The 22,172-nt window shown below is 38.3% G+C and overlaps 2 protein-coding genes across 9 annotated transcripts in view; one reads left to right on the top strand and one right to left on the bottom strand.

The window, feature by feature from the left end:
- The window catches only part of LOC120430280 (vitamin K epoxide reductase complex subunit 1), an 11,514-nt gene extending 10,299 nt beyond the window's left edge, over positions 1 to 1,215 (bottom strand). Inside the window, exon 1 of the mRNA XM_052706486.1 lies at positions 777 to 1,215. Coding sequence (XP_052562446.1) covers positions 777 to 961 — 185 coding nt within the window. The 5' untranslated portion in view covers positions 962 to 1,215. The remainder of the gene's footprint in view (positions 1 to 776) is intronic.
- A 7,653-nt stretch (positions 1,216 to 8,868) lies between these two features.
- The window catches only part of LOC120428466 (proline-rich protein 36), a 232,065-nt gene continuing 218,761 nt past the window's right edge, over positions 8,869 to 22,172 (top strand). For 6 of the 8 annotated variants that reach the window (XM_052706485.1, XM_052706482.1, XM_052706479.1 and 3 more), the window contains exon 1: positions 8,869 to 11,885. In XM_052706485.1, coding sequence (XP_052562445.1) covers positions 11,517 to 11,885 — 369 coding nt within the window. In that variant the 5' untranslated portion in view covers positions 8,869 to 11,516. The remainder of the gene's footprint in view (positions 11,886 to 22,172) is intronic. The other 2 variants (XM_052706484.1, XM_052706483.1) reach the window with 1 other exon arrangement.

Raw genomic sequence — 22,172 nt, 5'->3', positions numbered from 1 at the left:
GTTTGATTAACTGTCAAACGGGCGTAAATGAGCTGTGGTGAGTTCAAAATTATCGTGGTGAGTTTCCGATCTTTTAACCAGTTTGTAGAACAGGATAACAGATGGCGTTAGTGACGAAAATTTGTTTGTTTAAAAAATTGCTTAGATTCTTGTACACTTGTCTGTGGTCGAAAAAGGGCACACCAAATATTCACGTTATCGGATATCCTTTCTCCACGGTGGCGCGGGGAGACACACGTGAAGGCCACAGACCAGGACGGCGAAATGGGATTCTGCGCGCCTGAAAGTGTTGCCAAAAAACGAATGTCAGATGACTTTCTCGGCTACCGTTGTACTCCAATTGTGGAAGGTCGGCGATTTAAAGTTGGTTTTATTTGTAGCAATTTTTTATAGCAAATTGAGGAAATTTCGAGTCTAACTTGAATTTCGAGCAAAGTTCTCTTAAACTTTCTGAAATTGATTAAAATGAAGGTGTTGTCGACCTGCCCTATTTCGGAACCCTGACTGTAATATCATTAGCGGCATTTTCTCTAATAGGTGCTTGCATCCGCTGCTGTTTATTGGATTTGCCAACTTTGTACCACGTGGTGCAATTATTCTTCGTTTTTATTAGCGATTTTCTGCACGTTTGTGAAATTAGTGCAATTTTGTTTGTAAACATCACCAACACATCTTTAAGCTGTTATAAATACCCCGCAAGCACGCACGCATCACACAAAAACAATAAATCAGCCCACAGGAACGCCTACAGCTAGGCAACCCACCATGGAACTTACGCCGAGGTGAACACCTTGGTGCAGCTGACCCGCTCGCTGATGTCGCACATGGCCTGGTAGCTGTGGTCCCGCTCGGCCCGGATCTCCACGTAGGACGTGTACAACGACAGCAGGAACCCGGCCAGACTGAGGCCGAGCAGTCCGGCCGTGCAGGAACACTTGCAGTTGGCGGAGCTGGAACTCATTTTTCCTGCTCTCTTATCAGAGCAAAACGCGAAACAAATGATAACGCACTATAAGGTGAGGAACTTGCTTGAAGTCTGTAACTATTTGCAGAGATGAAAGAAAAAGCGCAATTGGCACGCGCTTCAGTTGCGACGAAATGACATCTCCTCCTGCTCCTTTTGCTGATGAAACACGCACGAACGCGCACGACCCCGAGCTGACAAGCCGGCACAGAGAACTGTTCACGGTGGAATCACGAAAGCTAATGGCACACTGATGCCGTCAGCTCGCTGCCTCGGCGCTATCAGTGAAGTGCGCTCTGTTTTGTATTTGTGCGGATAACGCAGACGGAGAAAAGGGATGCGTGTTTGTGTTGATGGGGAGATTGGGGAAAGATGAACATTATCAAAAAAAAATGTCAGGGTGGGATTTGAACTCAGACTCTCTTGTTGGGATAGCACGCGCTTACAGTGTCGGCTACGAGCGCCCCTTATCATTTATAGTGCAAAGCTTAAATTTCATTATTTATCGTTAGATTTAACCATCAAAATATTTTTTTTAATTATTTTAAAACTAAAATAAGTATTTTTCAATAAATGCGTCACAGCATCCATGCATCAATAAACCCCAAACACGACTTGACTTTGATTATCCTTGTAGTGGTAGCTAGCGTGGCTACGTATATCAAAGCGAATACATTTGAGTGTGAGAGAGGAAGAGAGTTCCTAAGCGATTGCGATTGTTGTGAGCATCCACCACCGCCAGATGATGATGATGGTTTCCGACTAAACATTGATGATGATGTTCCAAAGTCTGGATTATTGTTGGTGGAAAATATGTTCTGCTGGATGGTCAGAAAAAAAGAACGTGATTTTTTTTGCTTTGATTGAATAGGATAATCGGCGAAAACGCGCCGCATGAGAATGGTTGATAATTTGTTTGGTTTGAGTGTATGCGTGGCTTTGATTGTGGTTATGTGAGGTGCATTTCTGATTGAATTTGGAGGCGATGGAACCTTGAACCAAATGTGGGGTACTGGGTGGGAATTGCAAATAACGTAATTAGACTGACATACATCTGGCGGATTTGGAAATTTGGGTAATTGCTATTATTGTTTGTCCTATCAGGTTTGAGGTTTTTTTCGTCCATCAATTTTTACTACAGTCGACTCTCTAACTGTCGATCTTCTCGATATCAATAATGCTCCATGTACCGATGAATTCTTCAGTCCCTTCAAACTGCATACTTCGATTGTCTTTATTCCTCGATATTTTCTCTTGCTTGAAGGATCTTTTCCTCGACGGTCCCTTGAATTCTATTTGCTTTAAATATCTATTCCGGTTGTCAATAATTTTACTTTCTCATGGCTTGCATAGACATTTTTCTTTGAGAAACGAAGCTTTGAAGGGTGTTTGACATTTCTTTGTTTTTGTTTGCTGGACGTTGCCATGATTCTTTCCTATAGCTGGTCTGCAAGAAAAAACAAATTTCAATCGAGTCTTCATTTTGCATCGTCCTGTAAACTGATGCTTCCCTCCCTCGACGGTCCCTTGGATATTGACAACCAGAGAGTCAACTGTACTTCGTCTAATTTTAATAACTACTCAAAATTTCATTGCATCTCGTGAAAATTACAATAATTTTATTTTTTCTAGTGTTGTTTAAGTTGGTCTAACTGATTTTGCAAGTAACAAAAATACACAAATACAAAAAAGCTAAAAAAATTAGAGCTAAAAACATCGTAAAAATAGATAAAACAAAAACACATAACTACAAAATAAAATAAAAAATACGAAGTTACAAAAAAAGTAAAGAGCAAAAATATTACCACAAAAAAAAAATACAAAAATACCTAATTACAAAAAGACAAAACAAAAATCAAAAATGCAACAAAAAACAAAAGCATAAAAAATACCAGAATATTGAAATACTAAAATACAAGAATACTAAAATACAAGAATACTAAAATACTAAAATACTAAAAAATTAAGACACTAAAATACTAAAATAATAAAATACTAAAATACTAAAATACTAAAATACAACAATACAACAGTAAAAAAATATAAAAATACAAATATAAAAATATAAAAAAAATACAAAAATTACAAAACTACAAAAAAAAAACAAAATACAAAAAAACAAAAATACAAAAACACAAAAAAATACAAAAATACAAATATACAAAAACACAAAAATACAAAAATACAAAAATACAAAAATACAAAAATACAAAAATACAAAAATACAAAAATACAAAAATACAAAAATACAAAAATACAAAAATAAAAAAATAAAAAAATAAAAAAATACAAAAATACAAAAATACAAAAATATAAAAATACAAAAATACAAAAATACAAAAATACAAAAATACAAAAATACAAAAATACAAAAATACAAAAATACAACAATACAAAAATACAAAAATACAAAAATACAAAAATACAAAAATACAAAAATACAAAAATACAAAAATACAAAAATACAAAAATACAAAAATACAAAAATACAAAAATACAAAAATACAAAAATACAAAAATACAAAAATACAAAAATACAAAAATACAAAAATACAAAAATACAAAAATACAAAAATACAAAAATACAAAAATACAAAAATACAAAAATACAAAAATACAAAAATACAAAAATACAAAAATACAAAAATACAAAAATACAAAAATACAAAAATGCAAAAATGCAAAAATACAAAAATACAAAAATTCAAAACTACCAAAATACAAAAATACAAAAATACAAAAATACAAAAATACAAAAATACAAAAATACAAAAATACAAAAATACAAAAATACAAAAAAATACAAAAATATAAAAATAAAAAAATACAAAAATTCTAACGAAACTACGATATTTTTGATCTAAACAATTTCAAGACGGTGAGATAGCCGAGATGGTTGGGGCGTGGACTTGGTTATCTGGATATGACTCTCACCAGAATATTGTTATTTTTGGGGTGTCAAAATATTTTTATTCTTCCATACATGCTTTTGTTTTCACGTTTTCTCATGCTTTTGTTTACAAAGGTGATGTGCATGCGATTTTGCCATCGGTTTTTTGGAAATATTTGTTTAAATAAAAAAACAACAAATAAAAAAATATCGAAATGAAAATAGATGACAAAGTTTTCAAAATCTGCCAAATTTAGAAAATTTATTTAAAAAAGATATTCAAAAAACACAATAAGGGCCAAACATAATTGACAACAATCATTAAAATATACGAAAACGCACCAGTTAACAAAATAATCCAAAATGACAAATTCAATAAAATTTACAAAAATGACAAAATAAACAAAAGTGACAATTAAAAAAAATAGGCAAAATTGACAAAATCTTCAAATTTGCCAAAATCAACCAAATTGACAAAATTTACGAAATTGACAATAATGAAAAAAATGACAAAATTGATAAAATTTACTAAATTTTCCGAATTGTATTGCTTATTTTAGGTATGTCATTATTTGTCATATTTTTTTAATTTTAAAAATGGTTTGAAAATAACATGGCTGATCCCCGTTCCAGGATTGGAATATGTATTCCCAAATCGATACCAACACAGAAACTTGGACCCACTCTTCTACAACAACTTCACCACAGTCCATAAAGCAAATTGTTTTTTTTTTTCCTTCTTTTCATTAAATCCACGCACACTAAACATCGACCGGACTCAACCCTCGTTCCACCTTGCAGAAAAGCAAAAAAAAAAAACTAAATGCCTCACCACTGTCGATGGCAACTGTCTACGTGGCAGCAAAAGCTTCACCGGTTCTTCCGAAGAGGGAAGGATTTCATTCCAGCGCGTTTGTTCGTGTCTGCCGTGGGTCTGTGGCCCGTCAATAACAATAATAATAAAAACCACAACACGGCGAACGTTTTGCCCCCCTCTTCTCGGCGCATCCGATAATGATAGTGTTCAATGCCAAACATCATCAGCCTTTGCTCTGCTGGTGGACGAATGCTTTGACCTGAGCAGGACGACAGTCATCAGACGACGACGACACCCAACTTTATCACTATCATCACTGGATGGAGGTTGTATGGCAATCATAAAAAAAACTTTCACATAAGGTTAATATTGGTGGGAGTTTCATAGCATATTGTATGTAACGTAAACATTTCATTAGCTTTCAATTCACTAAAGGATTTGTGATATTTTTTTACAATTTCTTCAAGATGTTAAAAGAAAACAACATTTTGATTTTCGTCGACATGTCATCCAAGCTAAATAGCCAAGAAGTGATCTAAAAATGACCTTTCACATCTGTTGTTAGCAAAAGTGAAATTTCAATTTAGCCCACTCCATAACTAGCTAGCTTGGGTGGCACGTCGACTAGAATTTTTTTGGTCCATTTAAATCGCTGAATCGTTAAATAATAATACCATTTTTGTTTCCCATCGGTTCAAGCTAAAGCTCTGAGAAAAAGAAAAAAATGTCGACTACATAGCTACTAAGCTTGGCACGTCGACGATTAAGCAAAAAGCTTTCAGTAAGCCACTCATCTTCAATTAATGATTTCCATCCGCAAAGTAAATTGGCAGAATTGACAAAATTGTCAAAATTTTAAAAAAATTCAAAATTGTCAAAATTGTCAAAATTGTCCAAATTGTCCAAATTGTCCAAATTGTCCAAATTGTCCAAATTGTCAAAATTGTCAAAATTGTCAAAATTGTCAAAATTGTCAAAATTGTCCAAATTGTCCAAATTGTCAAAATTGTCAAAATTTTCAAAATTGTCAAAATTGTCAATATTGTCAAAATTGACATAATTTTCAAAATTTTCAAAAATGTCAATATAGCCAAAATTGACAAAATGGTCGAAATTGACATAATTTTTAAAATTGTCAAAATTTTCAAAATTGTCAATATTGTCAAAATTTTCATAATTGTCAAAATTGGCAAAATTGACAAAATTAACAATCTGATAAAATTGTCTAAAATGTCAAATTGTCAAAATCAAATTGTCAATATCAAACTTTTCAAAATTGCCGAAATTGTCAAAATTTTCAAAATTGTCAACATTGTCAAAATTGTCAACATTGTCAAAATTGTCAAAATTGTCAACATTGTCAAAATTTTTAAAATTGACAAAATTGTCAAAGTTTTCAAAATTGCCAAAATTGTCAAATTCTTAAAATTGTCATAATTGTCTAAAATTGTCAAAACTGACAAGATTGACAAAATTGACAAAATTGACAAAATGGTCAAAATTGACAAAAATGACAAAATTTACAAAAAATTACAAAAATTACAAAAAATACAAAATTTACTAAATTTGCAAAATTAACAAAATTTACATAATTTTCAAAATTTACAAATTGTCAAAATTGTCAATATTGTCAAATTTGACTTAATTAGCAACATTGGCATGATTGTCAAAATTTTCAAAATTGTCAAAATTGTCCAAATTATCAAAATTGTCAAAATTGTCAAAATTGTCAAAATTGTCAAATTCGTCAAAATTGTCAAAATTGTCAAAATTGTCAAAATTGTCAAAATTATCAAAATTGTCAAAATTGTCACAATTGACAAAATTGACAAAATTATCAATACTGTCAAAATTGTCAAAATTGACGAAATTGAAATTTTTCAAAATTGTCATAATTGTCATTATTGTCAAAATTGACATAATTTTTAGAATTGTCAAAATTGACAAAATTATAAATATTGTCAAAATTGTCAAAATTTACAAAATTGAAATTTTTCAAAATTGTCATAATTGTCATTATTTTCAAAATTGACATAATTTTCAAAATTGCCAAAATTTTCTAAATTATCAAAATTGTCCAAATTGTCCAAATTGTTAAAATTATAAAAATTATCAAAATTGTCAAAATTGACAAAATTGTCAAAATTGTCGAAATTGTCAAAATTGCCAAAATTGTCAAAATTGTCAAAATTGTCAAAATTTTCAAAATTGTCAAAATTGTCAAAATTGTCAAAATTATCAAAATTGTCAAAATTCTCAAAATTGACAAAATTATCAATATTGTCAAAATTGACAAAATTGTTTTTTTTTTTCAAAATTGTCATTATATTGTCAAAATTGACATAATTTTCAAAATTGTCAAAATTGACAAAAATAACATAGGGGAAATATGCCCATTTTAATCACTCTAAGCCGTTCGACCAATTCTCATCACTTTTGCCATTTTCCGCTATTAAATCAACATTTTCAGATGTATCAACAATGGAAAGTTGCTTGCTCACTTTTATTTGAGCTATTTATTACTTTGGAACAGTCAAAAACATTTTATGACAGCTGTAATTCATGATCAAAGTGCTGATAGGCCGATAATAGAAATAGGCTGAGAAAGGGTATAGTTCCCCTAATTGAAAAAATTTACACATTTTACAAAAATGACAAAATTTTTAAAATTGACAAAATTGACAAAATTGTCAAAATTGACAATATTTTAAAAATTGTCAAAATTGACAAAAATAACATAATTGTCAAAATTGACACATTTTACAAAAATGACAAAATTGACAAAATTGTCAAAATTTACAATATTTTAAAAATTGACAAAATTGGCAAAATTGTCATTTTTTTTTAATTTTCAAAATTTTAATATATTTTAAAATCTTAAAAATTTTCAAAACTTTCAATTGACAAAATTGGCAAAATGGATTAAATTGACGAAATTAACAAAATTTACAAAAATAACAAATCTGACAAAATTTTTAAGCTTGACAAAATTTACCAAAGTGGCAAAATAGACAAAACTGACAAATTGAAAAAATACAAAATTGTTAAAATTGTCAAAATTGTTAAAATTGTCAAAATTATTAAAATTGTCAAAATGGACAAAATTATAAAAATTGACAAAATTATAAAAATTTACTAAAGTAAAAAAAATGACAGAGTTGACAAAATTTCAAAACTCACAAAATTCATAAAATTGACATCTTGACGAAGTGAACAAAGTTAACAAAATTGACGAAATTGGCAAAAGGTAAATCATCTTCTCCTCTTCTTCACCCTCCAAGCAACGGAATTCCAAAAATCCCTCAATGACACCCACGCGCGCTCGCGAAGGCTCCCCTTCCAAGTAGAAGAGAAGAACCCCATTACGCCGAAAAAAAAACCACCCACGATTCACGGTTGGGGGCGCTCAATCTCCCCTTTCATGAAACCATTCATCAAAAGATCAGGAGAGCATCTCGCCGAAACAACAACAACAACAAAAAAGGAGGCAAATTGAAAAAGAAAAAAAAACAGAGTAGGCTATAAACAAAATCAATATTCATCTGATAATCGCGAGAGAGAGAGAGAAGAAAAATAAGAGAGAGCGCGCGCGTCGTTGACACTTCTTGAGCGAGTGTCATTTTCAAGTGTCGCGCGACACGTAGATTTGCGACACACCAGCGCTAGAACCACTCAAGAATGATGGCGAAAGAGGAGAAAGAGAAGGCCATGGAAAGTTTGGAGATCGATGGGAGATCGCTTGGCATGCTTTAATTGAATTTGAGCACGAAATTGCACCAGATTGAGAGAGGGAAGGGAAGGGATGAGAGAAGGAGGGTAATTTCGAGTGTTTTGTTCAGTCATTTAATGAGTTGAAATTAATCAACTCGAAGGTTGCAAGGGAGAGAAAAAAACGAAACAAACGAACACCACAGTGGGTTTCCAGGACGGCAACCTTGACGCGTTAAATTTTTGCGCGATGTGTCAAAGTGACGGCTGACAGCTGCGCGAGCGCTGTATTGGTGAAGTTGATTGATGGTCTGGGCGCACTGTTCCGTGTCGAGCAGAGCAGGCAGCCATGGCTGCCAACCGCGGTGCGTTGAAGAGCTGGTGCTCCCTCCTGCTCTAGCTGCCGCACCGCTGGCAGCACTGGTCAGCAAATTTCTTTGTCTTGCTCAAGAGGAGCGTTCCGAGCGCCCGTGTATGACAGGAGAGAAACAGAGAGCACCCGTCGAGGAGAGGACGTCCACGGACCTGCACAGTTTTGGTGTCGCGTTTTTTGTTGTTTCGCACGGTACGACGGTGCCGGAAAAGTGTTCCGCGTGACACGCCGGAACCTGCGCTAGCCTCCGCGGACGTGCGTTCGCGTCACGGTGCCCGTTCCGAGCCAACATTTTGCGGTTCCAATCGGACGGGGAAGGGACGGAGAAAAATCCTTCCCCGCGCGAGACACCCTCTTCGAGTTGTGATTGTGGTGGTGGTTTTCCAAAAAAAAAAAAACACTCCTTCACCAATACGAGTACACACGGTGGAGAGTGAGGTGTTGCGATCAAAGCAAGCGGCAACGCAACGCAACGCGACGCGCGTGTAGTGGTGACAGATGCCAAAGCAGCATGAGACAGTGCTGCCAGCTGGGCTGCTGATCGTTGAACGAGTCGACGCCCGTGTCAAGCGCGAGCCTGTATTGGTGCGGCATCCCAGCAGGCCGTGGTGTACGTGCCGGACTGCCGTTTTCTCCACTGCTCTGCTTATGTTGGCAATATTGTGTTTTCATCGAGTATAGATGTGAATCTGTCGAGTGTTAGAATACATACACAGACGGGAGACGACAGCAGGGAGAAAAGTTGCGAGATACACGGATCAACGGATCGAGCCCCTCGGAAGCACGGACGCAACGGGTTCCCGGCAGGGATGCTTCGAGGACACCGCGATTGATGCCACAAACTTGAAGGAACGCTGAAGGAAGACTGTCAAGAAACATCACCGCGACACAGATTAGGAGGAGCGGTCAGCGGTGGCAGAAGTGTAGAAGAGAGTGTTAATAACCTCTGGATCTGTGCAGCACACAAGAGGGTTCAGAAGAAGTGGTGAGCGAAGCAAGCGGTGAGAGAACCGCGACGACGACGACAGCAAGAGTGATCGTGGAATCGTCATTGAAGGAAAAACGCAAGATGTGAATGGTCGTGCGCGTTCGGTCTGTCAAAGTCATCTGTCAAAAAAAGGGAACACACAGTGGTGTAGTGATCAAACGTTGCGTCGGGAACAGCAAAAAGGTTCGATTGGTTCGAAGAACCAACAGAGTCGACCACAGTGTGGAATCGCGGTGACGGTCAGTCAGTCAAGTCTCTGTGTACAAACACACGACCCTTCAAGCGCTGGCTCGGGAGAGCAGTGGTAGTGGTGGTGACGGCGTGTGTGAAGTTTTGCATGAAGCCGAGCGGCGCTGTATTGGTGCAGTCGGGGCCAGAAACGCGTTTGGCGCCGCGCTAGTGTGCGTGCGACGGTGTATCGAGCCGTGGTGTTCTGCTACACGCAGCAGTGTATCGCCGTCTTCGTCTTCGCAGTAGCAAAAAAAAGAACTCTGTGTACATTCGGATGGGAAAAATCATGTTTTTCTAAACTATTTCGGGTGAATCGGACCGCTCCGGAACCGTCTCCAAGACCCTCGGAACAGGAAACGGCAAACGCGCGCGTTGCCGAAACGTCGACCAATTGTGCAAGTGGATATCCAGCAGCTATCCCGCAGGATTGTGTGTTGGTGCGCTGCAAAACTCGGGAAGGCCACAAGGCAGTGAGGAATCTCCATTTGGTGGAAGATCCGTGAAGAAACCATCGCCAAGAAGGTGGAGGCAACGGCGTACACAGACCAAAGGGGAAACGGCTAGCCGCCGTGTACACGGCAGAGTGGATGGTAGAAAGTCGTGTGTACTTTTTATTTCCCTTTGGTCACCACCACCGTCTTCTTCGTCGTCGACTTCTTGTGGCCGCCGTGGTGAAGACAGTTCGTAGAACTCACGCACGGCGGTGAAGAGGCGGTGTGCGGAAGAAGAAGCAGAGGAAAACGTCAACGCCAGCAGAGTGTGTGGTGTAGTAGGCGCTGGAAGTGTTCGGTCAGCACGCAGAAAAGTTTTTCGGAAGTACACGATTAAAACCAGGGAAGAGGATCTCCCCGCAATCGCGGTGTGTGTCGTCCAGGAGGAAGAGTCCGCGCGCGTACGGGTGTGTGAGTGTGGAGGTGCGTGCAGAGGAGCGTTGTGTGCGTGCGGAGAATCGCAAAATCGCTGGAAAAACAAGGAAGAACCCACTCGCGAATCGCCGAGGTGGCCAGATAATCAATCAAACCGAGATATCCGAGGTTCGGTGGAAAAGCGTGCCAAGTGAAGTGAAGTCCTACTCCTCCACCTCCTCCTCCGTTCTGGGGTCGTGAAGTTGCGATTTCATCGCGGTGTGTGTGCCGTAGTGTGCGTGTGTACGTCCGTCTCCATCCATTGTTATCTGGAAATCGATTGACGAGAACGACGTCGCGCTTGTCAACTGTTCATCCTTCGATACAACACACAGCGGAAAAAAGTGAGCGAAGAAAAAAAAGGAAGAAGCAAAATAATGAAATAATTCATTTTATGGTTCTATGAAAATAGTCACCTTGAAGGTATTAAGGCGACCGTGAGCTTCTGGTTCCGAAGAAGAAGTTTTGCACAAGCAGTGCCCCAGCTCCAGCGTGAGTTTGTGTGTCCGTCAGTCAGTGTATCAGAGTGTGTGTGTGTTTATCAGAGAGAGGCAAATGTGTATGAAGCAACAACAACAACAGCAAAGGCAAGTGGTCCCCCGTAGTCAATAATGTGTCCCGGGTGTCGCGGGGTCAAGCCATGGAAATAGATGTGAAGCAGAGTAAGCAACGCAACAAACGACGGGAACGGGCCCAACGTATGATAGCGGAGCGGGATAAGGATGCGGCGGCCGTCGATGGTGCTGCGGGCGGTGTCGGGGGCCCGACCCCGCTGCTGTCGGTGTCCGCGACCGGTGGTGGGGTCGGTGGAACCGGAGGAGGCACCGGCGGCCTGTCCAGTCCGACCGACGACAGCGCCGACGAGGACATGCCGGTGTGCCGGGAAAAGCCGCCGCGGCCGCAGCACGTGCGCCGCAAGCGCAAGGAGAAGGACATGTCGCCGGTCCTCGAGGAGGACATCGTCGACGGGTTCGCGATTCTCGCGTTCAAAACGTACGAGGATCTAGAGGTGAGTGGTCGTTGTGCTACAGACATTGTTGCTTTTTCAGCTGTTGTCGAGAAGTTCTTACTAACGTAATTCTAAATTACATGGGTTTCCTATGGGGGATGGGCCAAATGCCAGAAAGTCATTCGCCAGAATGTTGTTTGCCAGAACACCAAATGCCAGAAAATCAATCACCAGAAAATGTTCACATTCTTCATATTCCCATTAAACTGTTTCCACTTCACTTAATTCCATTTTCTTCCTGTTGGTATATCAATGTTGAAGTCCGTGTTATGGAACTTTGAAGTTATTTCCTTATCGTTTAGATGCCACTGTCACTTTCAACTGTTTCACTGCACTTGAGCCAAGAACGTTTCACTTACCTTCATTTCCTTATCGATGTCACTTTCACTTCAAACTGTTTTCACTTCACTTTAATCAGTTTTCTTCCTGAGGGTATATCAATGTTGAAGTCCGTGTTAGGGAACTTTTCGCTTACTTTTGAAGAGATGTCGCTTTCACTTTAAACTTTTTTCACTTCACTTGTTTCAAATTCTTCCTGAGGGTATATCAATGTTGAAGTCCGTGTTAGGGAACTTTTACATTTTCACTGCACTTCATTCAAGAACGTGTCAAACAAACACTTACCTTCATTTCCTTATCAATGTCACTTTCACTTGAAACTGTTTTCACTTCACTTGATTCCATTTTCTTCCTGAGGGTATATCAATGTTGAAGTCCGTGTTAGGGAACTTTTACGTTTTCACTGCACTTGATTCTAGAACGTTTCAAAAAATCACTTACTTCTAGTTCCTTTTCAATGAGATGTCATATTCACTGTATTCACTTCACTTAAATCAATTTTATTCCTGAGGCAGTGGCGCTGACTAGACTAAAATGTTGAGCGGCATGGTTGATTCCAAAAATCGACGGGTAGGCGTGGAGCTTAAACGTTAAAGTTTCTCGTATTATCATGAATTTTACTAATTTTCAGTTTTATACAAAAATAAATAACGATATGATATGATTTTATTTTATTATTATTATTATCTGGAATCATTTTTGGTTGGAAAAGATAATTTATCTCCAAACTATGTAATATGGTTAGTTGGGGAAATTGTTGTACTTCGAATGGTTAGAGACTCAAATTGAATTCCGTCTTATTTGAAAATTAACCCTATTTTAACAAATTATTGTAAAAGTTTTGATAGAAACATGCTTGGTCACTTCTCATAAGCTATTCATAACCTAATATTGATTAAACATGCATTTTACGGAAAAAAAATTACATGCCAGAATGTCAAACATTGAAAAATGCATTACACACCCATACAGTTCATATGCAATCATTAGTCATCAAAAAATGTAAGATTTGACAAAAAAAAAGTTTAAATGAAAGCTTTTTGTGGTTTGCATGCCAAAAAATGATTCAAAACGCAGGGGAATGCATTTAAAATTGATTTCATTGATTGTTCTTAAAATTCCGTTACAAATTATAACCCTTTTAATTTTTTTTGTATCCTCAAGAACCCTTTAGAATTTAAGAATGTTCAAAAATCAAGATATTGAAATGAATTAGAACATGATGAATTTTAAGAATATTATGAGTTCAAGAAATTTAAGACATTCGAATAATTTAGCAAAATTTGATAATTAATAGAACAAATACTAAAAATTTAAGATACCCACGAATCTAAAATTATTAAGAAAATCAAGTTTACATTATCGAAAGAACTTATATTTGTTTGTAAGCAGTGACATAAAAATTAAAAAAAACTTTTAAATTGAAAAAAATAACCATGAAATTCAAATAATTTAATAATAAAATAAAAAATGAGCGTCTGGTACGGTATGTCCACACATCCTTCCTCCCCTGTAGATTCTGTGAAATGTGATCCGTTCTCAGAATCCTCTCTGCGGTAAACACAACGCAGTTGGGCTGGCCGCTTTAATTTTTGCCATACATTGCCGGGTGTTCTCGGATGTACGGCAATTCATAATAATGACAAGAAAAGTGCTTGGCTGGCTGCGTTTGTGTTAGATTAGATTAGATTAATAATAAAATAAAAATATGAAAATTTCAATAATAAGCCTAGTCTCAACAATTGAATGCAAAACGTGTTTTAAAATGCATTTTACACCAGTTCAGATGTTTTGCAATAATAAGTTTTCAGAAAATTTAAGATTTCACGAAAACAAAAGTTTTAGCAAAAAAAAAATTGCGATCGAAAATCTCGAAAATTTTCAAAAACTCAAGAGATTTTCAAATCAACCCAAACATGCTATAAATGACTCTAAACTCTCAATGCTTAGCAACCAAAGAAAAAAAATCTAATTTAAGTATAATTATTTGCCAAAATTTGCCAAAAAATCGAAGAAGACGATACACTTGTGTTTTTTTAGCTTTTTATGTGACATTGTTTTAGATTTTGTTTGAATTTGTATTTTCTAATCAAAACGGTGCGCTGGTCATCAAAAAAAATGTTTTTCTTCAAGCAATTGGGCTTAAATTGGTATGAAACGGTTTATGTCTCAAATTCATTTGAAAGCACTTTAAATTTACTTTGTAAAATTGCCGAATTAAAATAGAAAATTTATCTGCATTTTTGTTATTGCAAACCAGTAAAAAATAACCGTTATGGAAAAGTGTTTCAGTTTATTGCCGCCAAAAGGTGTATAAATTTTGTTCAAAAAATATCATCGATTTTGAAAATAGCAAATGTTTTTGAACATGGATTATACGATTTTTTACAGATCTTTTGCGTGTGTTTATGTACAAACAATGTTTCAGTTAAGTGTTAATTTCCGTGAAATTTTATTTTTGATATTTATAACTAGAATATTTTTCATCCAAAATTATATCAATGTTGAAGTCCGTGTTAGGGAACCTTCAAGTTTCGCTTTTAAATCTGAATAAATTTATCGCAAATCGCGTTGTTCCACCCAACCTTTCAAACATTCTAATTGAAATCAATGCCGAAGCGATGGAAGAAAAATTAAGCTATTTAGGCCGTCCCAGCGAAGAAATCCATCAATCTTCATGAACCCGTCCCCGTTCCCGTTTGAAACGGTTGACATTCAATCACGTCCTCCTCGGAGCTGGAAGTTGCTCCGTTTCGAGTTCAATTTGCTCAGTGTGCCATCCCATTGACATCGTCATCGTCGGATGTAATACGAAACTTTGGGGAAACTGCTGCGAGATAGAAAGGGAAGTGCCAACTCAATCAATCCATTAACCCTGTGGCGCTGCGCGCCACTCAGCTGGATTTAATTGATTTTCCGTCTGTGGCGTCATTCGTGGAAGGTGGTAGCGCCAGGGTTGACGATAAGAATAATGTAGAGCTCGTCATATTCATCGCAAAAAGCTGCTATATCGGGGTTTTTACTTGGAAGGATCCTTCTGATAACACAAAAAAGGAAGAGTTACAGGACTGAATGTAAATTGGCACTCCCGTTCGTTTTTCAATTTCACTTACCTGCTTCTGAAGTCCACGCTGATGTATCGTGATGTCCGGTTTTATTGATTTGTTTCCATGGTTGGTGAGTTTATGACTTCAATTCACCGTGCAGACCGCTCAAAGTGGGAATTTTATGACAAAAGAAGCGAATTGAGACGCTCCGATTTGCGGTCAGTGACTCTGGTGTGGGTGGTGAGTTGATTGGAATCGATACTTGACCGCGCTTTGGCGATGTGGATTTATTGACAGCTGACAGATTGTGGTTTTATTGACAGGTTTAACACTTAATTGTACTTACCGTCTTCTGCGTCAGATTTCGAACATCACTCAAACACTTACCTGATTAGGTCCTTGCCATTACGACTGGTTTCTAGCTTCGTGGATGTACTTTGATCCTGACGTCCGCAATAGTGGAGGCATGAAAGCAATTTTTCAAAAATTTTCTTCTATCCTGTATTCTTTCTATGTATTTTATTGACAGTTGACAGTATTAAGCCATTGACAGTTCTTATTCTAAGATGTACTTACCAAAAAAAGATTAGCCTCAATCCAGCATCCACACTACAGTCAAACACTTACCTGAAGGTACACTCGAAGATTTTGATACATACTACATTTCGACGAGGTTTATTAAATCTGACGTCCGTAATAGGGGAAACTAAAAAATAAACAGACGAAAGCCTTTTATTCATACTTTTTGCTAACGCGTCTTATTCTACAACGTAAGTGATACAGATTTCTCTCTCCATCTAAAGTTCTACTTCAGTATACTAGTTGTACTCAGTGTATTTCTTCTATGTTTTACATTTTGAGATGCTCATATCCTACCTAACTAATCAAAAAACGAAAAGGGCTTTCTTTTCTACTGCATTTATACTAAGAGTTTATTGACAGTTGACATTTGACAGTATTAGGTTGTTGACAGGTCTTATTCTAAGATGTACTTACCAAAACAGTGATTAACCTCAAATCAGCTTCCACACTTCATTCAAACACTTACCTGGAATTTTCACAACATTTAACATTTCCAAGGGGTATATCAAATCTGACGTCCGTGATAGGGAACGTCTCCACAAAATTCTTTCAAGACAGTTCTTCCGCACAGGAAACGCAACCATTAATAACGCGGCAATCACCATTCGTAAATCTCACCCTACTGACACAGTTTGGCGACTAATTTCCTCTGCTCCAAAACTGGGTCACTCCTAAAAACTCGTTTCCAGCACCCTTCAGGCAATTGCATAACTTCGCGGTGAAATGACAACGACATGACGAGCCGGATTTTTTTTATTATGAGCCTGAAATGCCACCGTACCAACCGCTAATAAAAACCGAAGAAAGTCAACGTACCCTTCGTGTGTTTCCTTTTGATATTTAGCAGCTCTTTCTATGCATGTGCTTGTTTACTTTCGGAGCAGCACATAACCACACTCAGACACCGAGTCCGAGAAAGCAGCAGAAGGTATGGTGTGTGCGGCAGTTAGTTGGCAATCAGAGTGTGGAACACTCCGTTTCTCCGTTGTTTTTACCGCCGGCTTTTGTGTGTGTGTGCGCGCGAGAGTTTGACGTTTTCCCACCAGCGCGAGTACGTGCGAGTGTGGCATAACAGAAAATAAAAAGGGGCAATCCCCGTTATGTGTGTATCTTTTATGATGCTCACACGCTGCCCGGACAAAACTTTAGCCCGTAAGATTTGTCCGGGGAGAGCAAGTTCAAGTTGGGCTAACCCTCACCTTGAGTTCGCTGTAAATTTTGTCGGAAGTTCCCATGGACGATTTGTAACCCTGAAGGAGGCCCGCAAATTAAGTTCGAAACGTAAATCACCAACCTCGAAATAGAATCCAGTTGAGGGTTAACCCCACGTCGCTTCGACGCGCAAGATTGATGGGGTTAAATGTTTCATTAAACTTTTATATTTACATCACTTTACGTGCAAGTTGGGTGCCTCCGCCATTCAGCTCCTGTTGTTATTGTTGTGTTGAGGATTGACTTTTTTTTTGCGGAAGAGACCTTCGCGCGCGTTTGAGGTGGTGGGAGATGAAAAAGGGTTTGTACGTGCCACCAGCAGGGTACACGCACCGCTTTCTTGGAAGATCGGAAAGAAGAAGCAGGAAGCTACTTGGGTTGGAACGGATTATGGTTGGGAATCCCGGTTCGGGTAGTGGACAAAAAGTGGCGAACAAGAGAGAGAGGGAGAATAAAAGGAAAAGGGACCTTTGCGAAGATTTGATCCCTGAGATATATCCAGGGAAAGAAGGATGATTTAATAATGGCGCTTGGCCATCCGGAAGGGCGACCAGGGAAGTTGGGATGAAAAAAGCGGGTGACAGATTTAGGGTATTTGTTGGCACCTTTTTGCTCCACTGGAAAGATTTGTGTGCGTAGGGTGAAGTTTTCCGTGGAATGTCAAAAGTTTACGAGAAAGGGGGATGATGGCTAGAATTATGAGTGTTTTCTCGAAGCCCCTATTTTTGGTTAATGGAAATCCTATTATCTAATTTTATTGACAGTTGACAGCTTGTGTTTTATTGACAGTGTTAGTTTTTATCAGTACTCACCAGTTTATCCCGTTCTCAGCAACAAATACACTCTTAAACACTTACCTGATATCTATCTAAGATTTGAAGTTTCGTTGAGGTACCTTGATTCTGACGTCCGTAATAGAGAACGTCTGTTCTAAAATGATATCCTATTGTTAAGTCGCTCTCAGCAACAAATACACACTTAAACACTTACCTGATGTTCTTCTAAGATCACAGGTTACGTAGAGGTACCTCGATTCTGACGTCCGTGATAGAGAACCTTTTTTTTCAAAATGGTCTCTTTATGTTAATATTTTGGTTAATCGACATTCCACTATGAAATAAGAAACATTCTAGTTTTTGGGTAAATGGAAATCCTATTATCTAATTTTATTGACAGTTATGACAGTTGACAGCTTGTGTATTATTGACAGTGTTAGTTTTTACTCAGTACTTACCGGTTAAACCCGTTCTCTGCAACAAATGTACACTTAAACACTTACCTGATATACTTCATAGATGTCAAGTTCCGTTGAGGTACCTTGATTCTGACGTCCGTTATAGAGATCATCTGTTCCAAAATGAGTCCTTATTTTAAAATTTTCAGCTTGACAATAATAACTCGCTTAATTAACACGAACGCCAATCTGTCAGTCGATGTCGCCGGGCCCGTTAATTCGTGCGATTAACCAGGCCCGGATCCGGCAGTGTATAATCGATTTCGGACAGCTAATGAACCTGTCATAAGGGGGCCGATTATCTTGTCATCGCCGCCGAAAATAGCTCGCCTTTATGGTTTACTGGTTTCTTTTCCTCAAGGCAGGCTTTCGAGCAAAACCAGAAGCGGTCAATTTAGGATAGGAGCAATTTTATCACCCAGGCTTCGATTATCTCACGTACGGTTTTGTTTGAGCACCACAAAAAAACTAGTCTTTGACAAACATAAATAAAAACCAACAAACCCAGGTTGAAACACACGCTCGGCACAACAAAACGATTTCGATTGAATAAATTAGTAGCAAATTAGTGTTTTACACCGACGCTGATAGGCACTTTGTCACCGCCGCCGAATAGAGTCGGCAACCGGTGGAATTTTAATCGGGTCCGATCGATTCTGTCACACCACCGACCCGGAGAATGTTGTGACTATTCGTGTCAGTTTATAAAATATTCATAAACTCAGCGAGCGCAGTCGGTGGTGTGTGGTTTCAGAGTTTGTAAGAACACTCGCGGAACTCGAGTGTTTATCAGTGGCACAAACACACACGCGATTGTTGACGGGGTAAATCGCTACAAAAGGTTTCGACCCCGGAGACCTGCCGATAACTGGCGGGTTGCCCCACATCGTTGGATTAAAAAGTACGAGCATTGATTGGTGGGAGGGCCAGCTTCCCAGAGTGCAAATTAAATGGATGTCACAACCGGTAATTAATGAAAATGTGGCAGCAATTACGAAATTGTGCACATTCTGCGCATTTTCATACATCAGACAGCGCGCTCGGAATTGATCGCCGGAAAGAGCGCGCGCCCGTCGCAAACACTCAGCAAACCGTCATCGATGGCCGACAGAGAGAGCAGCTGGGAAAACAGGGTTAATTTTCCCGCGTGTCGTGGAACATCGGTTTTAACACTCGGACAGAAGCGGGAAATTTGGATTGCAAATTATGGCTCCTCTTGCCCGTTGGTTGGCTGTGTCTGGACGGGATATTGCCCTCTTCCAGGACAATCAATTATTGATCAGACTGCGAGAGTTGTGGAACCTGGACAGTTGAAGCAGCTGCCCGTTAGCTTTGCAATTACATGAGAATGACTAAATACGCAAATCTAAAATTAAAATCGTATCTAAAGATTAGAAATGCGCTTTTGGTTTGACTTAAATCTGCAAGTTTTATTGACAGTTGACAGGTTTTGTTTTATTGACAGATTTCTTATTCTACGTAATACTTACCATTCAAATCCACTCTGCAACGATGATCACCTGCACTGCATGTCCAAACTTACCTTAATTCTTAAACTTCAAAACTACATCATTGGAAGACTTGGTACCTTAATGTTGAAGTCCGTGTTAGGGAACTTCCTTTAAAACTGATACAAATTGTTTTATTGACAGTTGAGAGATTTTGTTTACTTGACAATTTTTATTCTAAGTAATACTTACCGACAAAAATTCGCTTCATTTTAGTCACTTGTTGCCGTTCTCGGCAACAAATATACTCTTAAACACTTATTTGATATGCTTTTAATAAAACAAGTTCCGTTGATGTACTTTGATTCTGACGTCCGTAAAAGAGAGCGTCTGTTCAAAAATGATCTCCTTGTTTTAAGTTTCTCTCAGCAACAAATACACACTTAAACATTTACCTAATATGCTTCTAAGAAAACAAGTTTAGTTGAGGTAACTCGATTCTGACGTCCGTGTTAGGGAACGCTTTTTCAAGTTATCTCTTCAAGATAAAATTTTGGAATCGATTTTCCACTATGGAGCAGGAAAAAACTAGTTCTTGGGTTAGTAAACATCCTATTATTGACAGTTATGACAGTTGACAGCTTATATTTTATTAAGTGTTAGTTTTTATTGAGTACTTACCAGTTGAACCCGCTCTCAGCGATACAAATACACACTTAAACACTTACCTGATATGCTTTTAAGAAAACAAGTTTCGTTGAGGTATCTCGATTCTGACGTCCGTGTTAGGGAACGCTTTTTCAAGTAATCTCTTCATGTTAAAAATTTTTGGAATCGATTTTCCACTATGGAGTTGGAAAAAACTAATTCTTGAGTTAGTGAAAATCCTATGATTTAATTTATGGACAGTTATGACAGTTGACAGCTTGTTTTTTATTGACAGTGTTAGTTTTTAGCAGTACTTACCAGTTGAACCCGCTCTCAGCAATACAAATATACACTTAAATACTGTTCAAAAATGATCTCCTTATGTTAAGTTTCTCTCAGCAACAAATACACACTTCAATACTTACCTGATATGCTTCTAAGAAAACAAGTTTCGTTGAGGTATCACGATTCTGACGTCCGTGTTAGGGAACGCTTTTTCAAGTAATCTCTTCATGTTAAAAATTTTTGGAATCGATTTTCCACTATGGAGTTGGAAAAAACTAGTTCTTGAGTTAGTGAAAATCCTATGATTTAATTTATGGACAGTTATGACAGTTGACAGCTTGTTTTTTATTGACAGTGTTAGTTTTTAGCAGTACTTACCAGTTGAACCCGCTCTCAACAATACAAATATACACTTAAATACTTACCTGATATGCTTCTAAGATCTCAAGTTTCGTTGAGGTACCATGATTCTGACGTCCGTAATAGAGAAAGGCCGTGTTAAGGAACTTCTTTCAAAGCACTTCAAGGATTCTGGTTTTGACGTAGGTGCTTGAGAAGGCTTCTCTATCACGATTCTAAAGCAGTTTCTCTAAGCTTATTGTGCACTTTTCGTCTTCAACAGATACAAGCCCGATCAGTGTTGTGATCCCGTCGCAATCTGGTTTCTCACTTCCGGAAATTGCTCCCCATACGGACCGGGCGTCCGGTCCAGCGATGTCTGCTGGATGGGGCGGGCACAACTTCCGGAATAAACTCTCTGACCGGTCAGCGCAATAGCTCCATAAGACTTCTTTTTTTTGGGTTGTTGCTGGTGCAGCAAACAAGAAGACACTTGCAGAGAGAGACCGGAGGGCAACGCTAAAGTGGATAAAATTAGTTTAAATTGTTTGACTCTTTTTTTTTGCTCTGCCTCTTCGTTGCAAGAGGTTCGGACCAGGCTTGGCACACACAAGAAGCCAGAACGAATCGGTATCATTCTGCAATACGGAGCTGCAGCCAACCAGTTTTTGTCTTGTCTTTGGAGGACTCACACACGCTACACGTTCGACTTCTTGTGCGAGCGGTGTCTGGTCGATGCCTTTTCGGCACTGTGAGAAACTTTGTGTTAGTAATTGACTGGCAGATTGTGGTTATTGACAGAACTTATGCTACGTGGTACTTTCCTGGAGTTTGCTGGAACATGGCTCAGTCAACTCAGCGTTAGTTGAAGTCCGTAATTGAAACGTTTCGTACTGTGTACTCCACACACGAGTCCGGAGTTCCGGAGCACGTTCGAGGTTCGAATCTGGGGCTGGCTTTTGGCACTTGTCATTCTCGGTTTGTGAGCTGTGTGTGAGGTCGGACGGGGTAGATACAAGGTTGCTAATCCACTCAAGTGGATCGGAAGAAGTTTGCACTCTCTGTTGAAAGATGAGAATCGCTTGGCCGAGGAGGTTCGGTCGAGAAGACTAATTTTCGGGGTGTGTGTACGTGCAGCGGGGTCTCGATTGTT

The sequence above is a fragment of the Culex pipiens genome, chromosome 1, assembly GCF_016801865.2.
Source record: "Culex pipiens pallens isolate TS chromosome 1, TS_CPP_V2, whole genome shotgun sequence".
NCBI lineage: Eukaryota > Metazoa > Arthropoda > Insecta > Diptera > Culicidae > Culex > Culex pipiens.
Note: the sequence above shows the minus strand (reverse complement) of the source record. Positions and strands in the feature narration are given on the sequence as shown.